General features: G+C 36.6%; 1 protein-coding gene across 1 annotated transcript; it reads left to right on the forward strand.

The window, feature by feature from the left end:
- The first annotated feature begins 404 nt into the window (after positions 1-404).
- Positions 405-1,379, forward strand: LOC113909734 (olfactory receptor 4N4). Its single transcript, XM_035728197.1, has one exon. It carries the CDS (start codon positions 453-455, stop codon positions 1,377-1,379), a length of 927 nt encoding a protein of 308 aa, XP_035584090.1. The 5' UTR covers positions 405-452.
- The last annotated feature ends 6,858 nt before the right edge of the window (positions 1,380-8,237 follow it).

Below are 8,237 nucleotides of genomic sequence, written 5' to 3' on the forward strand. Positions count from 1 at the left end.
TTTTTAAGTCAGTCTTCTTAAGGTATAATTTGCGTAGAGTAAATGTAACAATTTCTGTATAGTTTAGTAAATTTTGGTGAAAGAACAGACACTTGTAACCATTATAGTCAAGATATGGAACATTTCTGTCACCTTAAAAACTCTGCCATTCCTCTTTGCAATCAATCCCCACCTCAACTCCCATTCAGATAAAAACCTGAAGAACTTGATAACTGAGATTAACAGTTAAATAGAAGCAAAGAACTGAAGAAGCAGAAGAGTTTGGCTTCAAACCAGGGTGTTGGCAGACAGAAATATAGAAGAATAATGGGTAGAAAAGATTTCTTAGGTTGTGGAGAAGTGATGGTGTAACAGATGTGGTACATACTGCTTTTACTTTGAATAGGACTATGATATAGATTCAGAAGATGGAAATAAACTCTCTACTTCCTGATGTTCTGTAGGCAGAGGAGATGGAAAATGACAACAGCACAGTGGTGAAAGAATTCATCCTTCTTGGTCTGACCCAGTCTCAAGATATTCAGCTCCTGGTCTTTGTGCTAGTTTTAATTTTCTATCTCATCATCCTCCCTGGAAATTTCCTCATCATCCTCACCATCAGATCAGACTCTGGCCTCACAGCCCCCCTCTACTTTTTTCTGGGCAACTTGGCCTTCCTGGATGCATCCTATTCCTTCATTGTAGCTCCCAGGATGCTGGTGGACTTTGTTTCTGAGAAGAAGATAATTTCCTATAGGGGTTGCATCACTCAGCTCTTCTTCTTGCACTTCCTTGGAGGAGGGGAAGGATTACTCCTTGTTGTGATGGCCTTTGACCGCTACGTTGCCATCTGTCAGCCTTTACACTATTCAACTGTCATGAACCCTAGAGTTTGCTATGCCTTGCTGTTGGCTCTGTGGCTTGGAGGATTTATCCACTCCATTATCCAGGTGGCCCTCATCCTCCGTTTGCCCTTCTGTGGCCCAAACCAACTGGATAACTTCTTCTGTGATGTGCCACAGGTCATCAAGCTGGCCTGCACAGACACTTTTGTGGTGGAGCTTCTGATGGTCTTCAACAGTGGTCTGATGACCCTTCTGTGCTTTCTGGCGCTTTTGTCTTCCTATGCCGTCATCTTCTGCCATGTCCGTGGGTCTGCTTCTGAAGGGAAGAACAAAGCACTGTCCACATGCACCACTCATGTCATTATTATACTTCTCATGTTTGGACCTGCCATCTTCATCTACACTCGCCCCTTCAGGGCCTTGCCAGCTGACAAGGTAGTTTCCTTCTTCCATACTGTGATCTTTCCATTAATGAACCCTGTGATTTATACCCTTCGCAACCAGGAAGTGAAAACTTCCATGAGGAGGTTATTGAGTCGGCATGTGGTCTGCTGAATAGATTTTGTAATAGGAAGTAAAGAAGAGGTAATTCTTGCTGTAAATCATACATTCATTTAACAAATATTGTTTTTCACTGAGTACAACTCATTTGTCAGGTACTATTGTAGGCAATGAGGGAGAGTTATACATAATTAGGGAATAAACTTGGTATACTTAAAGAATATGAAAGAAACACCTGAGTATTTCTCAGTTGGAGTATGATGGTAATTGTGAGAGATTTAGGGGATAAATATATGTTACTGTAAGGGTCAAATCATTAAGGGCTTTTAGGTTGAGATAAGGAGTTTTATTCTAATTACTGTAAGAATACATGTTAATATTTTAAGCAAGAGAGTCACTCATCTGTAATTGTTTCTTCTATGGTTTAGAGCAACATCAAGATTATGGGCAGAGATCAGTAAGTTGCAAAACACCATTAAGAGCCAAATGTTATTCTGCAGACTTGTTTTGAAAAAAGTCTCTCTCTCTATATATATATAAAATAAATCGATTGATTGATAGATATATTCCCCCACCCCAATTTGGTAAATGGATAAAAGGAAAATAATTGGTTTTATAGAAAAATGTCATGAAATTATTTCATTTGATTTTTTCAGAGCTTCATGATTATTACTAATGGGTGTTTACAAATCCTCCCTGTATGTTAAACCTTGCCCTCAGTTGATTTCACTCATTATGATAATTATAGTTATTTGGTACCATAGCTCTATTGGAGATTACATAAATTACTCTAGTTATTTTATTTTTTTATTTTTATTTTTTTATTTTTTTTATTTTTTTACTCTAGTTATTTTAAATAAAATGGGTTTTAGTGTGGGAAATTAAGTACTTGTAAAATCTTTTAAGGGATAGAAGGCTATTTTTTATGCTGGGCATAAAAATGGTTGCCAGAAAAGCAGTATAAAACTAACGTGCCAAGTGATCTATCTCTGAAATAATCAGGGGAATAGGGAAACAAGAAGCCATTTTGCCAGCTACTGACTGAAAGACTATATCAATTAGCCATGATCTGGGAACAGGAGGATGATATAGAATACCTTAAATGTTACTGCCTCTGTCTCCAATTAATTTTTTCTAAATTCAAGTTTTACATAAGTACATTCGATAGTCAAAATTTGGAGCCCTAGATGCAAAGGTCCTAGAAGAACCTGTTTATGTTTTTAGCTTTATTGGAAAACAAAATAAAACAATGCCAAAAACAGTAGTAAAATATAGGATAATAGTTTTACAAACTTGGAAGTGAGAAAGGCCAGGGAAGTATAATATAAGAATAGTAAGTGAAAAGAAAAATAGTTATATTTGACATGTTAAAAATATATGTGTAGGTAAAATGTAAAAAACTGTTGAAAATTTGCCTGCCACGTATGGATATGCAGATTATTTTCTCCATAATTATAGAGGCTTGCATGGAAATTGAATTGAATTCCTCCCTACCCCAGAATGGTACAAGGGAGCATCCGTGCATAAAAATTATTAACTAAAAATTAATATAAATGATAAAAGATTAATTTATTTAATACACAGGAATTTAATAAACAAATATGAAACAATTACATGCCCAGAAGGTAACTGGAAATGGGCAATTGAAACTAATAGTTAATTAACAAAGGAAAAAAATGGAAAAGCTTATAATTTTATTCTCAAAAACATATCATGAGAATACAGAGCACTGATTGTGGTTAGCTTGTAGAAGAATGTTGCTCATGTATTATCAACAACAGAAAAGTACAAAATAAAAATTATACATTCCTATGGGGCTTCTAAAGAGTGGGTGAAACAAGGAAGCCTTATTACTGAGCTCCAGAGAGGGACAAAGCCCATCTAGATGAGCAGGGAGTTATGGCAGTTTTTATATCTGTAGGCAAGTTATCTAGTCTGGGTATGGGCGCATGGAGGAGTGATCCTACCATAGATTGAGATATTTGGTAGAGATGAGGAAAAAGCTCTAAGCTGTGGATAGACTAGAATCTGAAAAAGCCCTAAACACAAAAATAAATAGCTCACTTTTATAAATTTCTCCCCCAACAACCACTGACACTATACCAGTAATTTGCTCAGAAAGGGACCGTGGAGGAAGAAATGAAAGTCAGAGGGGATTTGTACATTCTCAGCCATTATTGTAGTCCTTGGGTATTGATGTCTATAGAGTTGAATCATAAGGGAAACAAAAATATCTGAAGTGTGGTTCAAACTCCTCCTGGCTCCAAGTATCAGCAAGATAAAAGATCTTGCTGGCAGTTGGCAGATGTTGGAGGTAAAACTAATCTGAACTAAGTTCAGTTTAATTAAAGAGGACTTCAAGTCCCAGTTCAACTAGACCTATGAAGGAATCTGAAGATCAGATTCTCATTCTAACTTCTTTTTTATTTTTTAAAAGATTTATTTATTTGTCAGAGAGAGAGAGAGTGCACAAGCAGGGGGAGCTGCAAGCAGAGGGAGAGGGAGAAGTAGGCTCCCTGCTGAACAAGGAGCCTGATGTGGGACTTGATCCCAGGACCCCGGGATCCTGACCTGAGCCAAAGGCAGACACTTAACTGACTGAGCCACCCAGGTGTCCCCCTCATTCTAACTTCTGGACAGAGGAAAAAGATTGAACTTTCTGTAGAACTAAGCAAAATAAAATTAAATACTATTCTTCATCTTCCATTGAATTCTTATTGGAAGTATTAAGAATATAATAAAAAATTAGGAACTATGCCAAGAAAATAAGACAAGGAAGAGAATCTCATAATTAATAGAAAAATATTGGTAGACAAAAACTACCAATATGGTTCAACTACTAGATGAACCATATGATGTAATTATCAAAGACTTTAGAAAACTATAAATATATCAAATAAGTGATAAATGGATAAGTAGATGAGGATTTCAAGAGAGAAGTATGAACTCTGAGTATAAATGGATATGATAGATTTGAAAATAACAATATTTGAAATTAAATACTTTAGATGAGATGAATGAACAGCACTGTAGACAATGCAGACAAAATGACTAATGATGGTGAGGACAGGTTATTAGAAATAACCCAAGCTGAAGTACAGAGATAAAAGATTAAAAATATTAATAGTATTAATATACTTTGGGGCAATATCAGAAAGTAAAATATATATGTAATTGGGATTCCAGAAGAGGAGAGAGAATGGGAGAAGAAAAAGAAGTAACTGCCAACAAAAGTAGACTCAAGATGGTTGAAAGACCTAAATGTGAGACAGGAGTCCATCAAAATCCTAAAGGAGAACACAGGCAGCAACCTCTTCGACCTCAGCCTCAGCAACTTCTTCCTAGAAACATCACCAAAGGCAAGGGCAGCAAGGGCAAAAATGAACTATTGGGACTTCATCAAGATAAGAAGCTTTTGCACAGCAAAAGAAACAGTGAACAAAACCAAAAGACAACTGACAGAATGGGAGAAGATATTTGCAAATGACCTATCAGATAAAGGCTAGTATCCAAAATCTATAAAGAATAGATCAAACTCAACTCCCAAAGAACAAATAATCCAATCAAGAAATGGGCAGAAGACATGAACAGACATTTTTCCAAAGAAGACATCCAAATAGCCAACAGACACATGAAAAAGTGCTCAACGTCGCTTGGCATCAGGGAAATCCAAATCAAAACTTCAATGAGATACCACCTCACACCAGTGAGAATGGCTAAAATTAAGTCAGGAAATGACAGATGTTGGCAGGGATGCGGAGAAAGGGGAACCCTCCTACACTGTTGGTGGGAATGCAAGCTGGTGCAGCCACTCTGGAAAACAGTATGGAGGTTCCTCAAAAAGTGTAAAATAGAGCTACCATATGACCCAGCAATTGCACTACTGGGTATTTACCCCAAAGATAACAAATGTAGGGATCTGAAGGGGTACGTGCACCCCAATGTTTATAGCAGCAATGTCCACAATAGCCAAAGTATGGAAAGAGCCAAGATGTCCATCGACAGATGAATGGATAAAGAAGAAGTGGTATATATCTACAGTGGAATATTGTGCAGCCATCAAAAGGAATGAAATCTTGCCATTCGCAATGACGTGGATGGAACTGGAGGGTATTATGCTGAGCGAAGTAAGTCAATCAGAGAAAGACATGTATCATATGACCTCCCTGATATGAGGAATTCTTAATCTCAGGAAACAAACTGAGGGTTGCTGGAGTGGTGGGGGGTGGGAGGATGGGATGGCTGGGTGATAGACATTGGGGAGGGTATGTGCTATGGTGAGCGCTGTGAATTGTGTAAGACTGTTGAATCACAGACCTGTATCTCTGAAACAAATAATACATTATATGCTAAAAAAAAAAAAAAAAGAAGAAGAAGAAGAAGATAGCAGGAAGGGAAAGACAAACCATGAGAGACTATGGACTCTGAGAAACAAACTGAGGGTTAGAGGGGAGGGTGGTGGGGGGATGGATTAGCCTGGTGATGGGTATTAACGAGGGCATGTACTGAATGGAGCACTGGGTGTTATACGCAAACAATGAATCATGGAACACTACATCAAAAACTAATGATGTAATGTATGGTGATTAACATAACATAAAAAAAGTACCAAGAATTCATAAAAACATTAACCCAGATATCCAAGAAACTCAGCAAAATCCAAGCAGTATAAATACAAGTAACACCATAGTATCATAGGTGCCAACCAAATATGAAAAAAAAATCTTTTTTCTTTTTAAGATTTCATTTGAGTTTATCTTGAACAAGAGAGAGCATGCAAGCAGGAAGGGCTAAGGGAGAGGGAAAGAGAGAGAAACCCAAGCAGACTCCACACTGAGCATTGAGTCTGATGCAGGGCTCAATTCCACAACCTTGAGATCATGACCTGAACCAAAATCAAGAGTCGGATGCTTAACTGACTGAGCCACCCAGCTATCCCTGAAAACAAAATCTTAAAAGCAGTAGAGGAAAAAAAAAGTTCAGAGGAGCGACAAGAATTGTGGTTGACATTTTATCAGAAACAATGGACGCCATGTCAGTGAAATGCAATTTTTAAAATTCTTAAAGAAGAAAAATTGTGAAGCTAGAATTCCATATCTAGTGAAAATGAACTTCAAAAACAAAGGTACAACAGGCATTTTAGTATTCATAAAAGCTGAGTTTGTTGCCAGCAGACCTATATAAAAAAGTCATGCCAAAGGAAATTTTTCTTGTCAACAGGAAAATATGTCAGATGGAAACCTGAATTAATGAGGAAGAATGAAAAGATCTGGAAATGGTAAAAAAGTGTGTAAATATGGCAAAAGTCTATTTTTACTGTGTATTATTTACTTTATAAGATAATTAGCTGCTTAAAAAATAATAAGGTATTATGAAGCTTATAACTTATATAGTAGTAAAATATATGACAAAAATAGCACAGAGGATTTAAAAGAGGATAAAAGATTGATATATTTTTTTGTAAAATACACTCTTCATGAAATATCCTTGAATAACAATTTGGAGTGACTGGTAAGCTACAGATGAATATTGTAATCACTAGAGCATCCACACGCACAAAAATAATACGAGGAGACTTTATTAGATAGTCTTTACAGGAGAGAAAATGGAATATTAAAAATATTCAGAAGAAGGAAAGAAATGCAAAGGAATGAAGAATAATGCGACAAATATAATGAACTTAAATATCAACAATAATGTTAAATGTAAACATGGACCAAACACACCAATTAAAAAAGATTTTCAGACTGTATAAAAGAACAAAACTCAAGTATATACTGTTTATAAGATATAAGATATCAATTCTTAAATATAAAGTCAGAGGTATGTTTTAAGTATGAGGGTGGAGAATGATATACCACATGTGATGTTTACTTTTATGTGTCAACTGGCCATGGGTCTTCAGATTAAACATTATTTCTGGTGTGTCTGTGATAGTGTTAGCATTTGAGATTAGTATTTGAATTGGTGGACTCAGTAGATTGCCCTTCCCAATGTAAGTGGGGATCATTGAATACATTGAGGGCCTGAATAGCAAAAAACGCAGAGGATGGAGGAAATTTGCTTTTTCTTCCTTGCTTCACTGATTGAGCTGGTACATTTCATCTCATCTCTTCTAGTTCTTGTACTGGAATTTATGCCACCAGCTCCCCTGGTTCTCAGACCTTTGAACTTGGACCGAATGATATGATTGGCTTTCCTGGGTCTTCATTTAGCAGATGGCAGATTGTAGGACTTCTCTGCTTCCATAATCACATGAATCAATTCATTATAATAAACTGCCTCCCTTCCTCCCGCTCTCTCTCTCTCTCTCTTTTTTTAAAGATTTTATTTATTTATTTATTTATTTATTTATTTATTTGACAGAGACACAGCGAGAGAGGGAACACAAGCAGGGGGCGTGGGAGAGGGAGAAGCAGGCTTCTTGCCGAGCAGAGAGGCCGACGCAGGGCTCGATCCCAGGACCCTGGGATCATGACCTGAGCTGAAAGCAGATGCTTAATGACTGAGCCATCCAGGCACCCTTCTTTCTCTCTCTTAATTATGTATCTATCCTACTGGTTCTGTTTCTCTGGAGAACCCAATACACCATGCAAATATTAATCATTTCATGGTATGGTTGTATAAATAATGAAGTAAACTTCAAGGACCTAGAGGTATTACTAGGTATTTATAAAAGAATTTCATAGTGATAAAAATGTCAGTTCTTCAAGACATACAGTCTTAAATGTGATTCCTCTAGTAACAGAACTTAACAAGTTAACATGAATACAGACATATCTAAATAAAGAGGTGGAGAACCAAAGAGCATAAATTGAGATTTTAATAATTATTTTTGAAAATTGTTAGAACATGTGATCAAAAAATCAGTAGGGGTATAGAAGAGTTGAATAACACTGAACAACTTAACTT

This window comes from Zalophus californianus, chromosome 6, assembly GCF_009762305.2.
Source record: "Zalophus californianus isolate mZalCal1 chromosome 6, mZalCal1.pri.v2, whole genome shotgun sequence".
NCBI classification, from domain to species: domain Eukaryota; kingdom Metazoa; phylum Chordata; class Mammalia; order Carnivora; family Otariidae; genus Zalophus; species Zalophus californianus.

Coding starts and splice junctions, on each gene's coding strand:
- LOC113909734 (XM_035728197.1), top strand. CDS start 453: ATGGAAAATGACAACAGCACAGTGGTGAAAGAATTCATCCTTCTTGGT.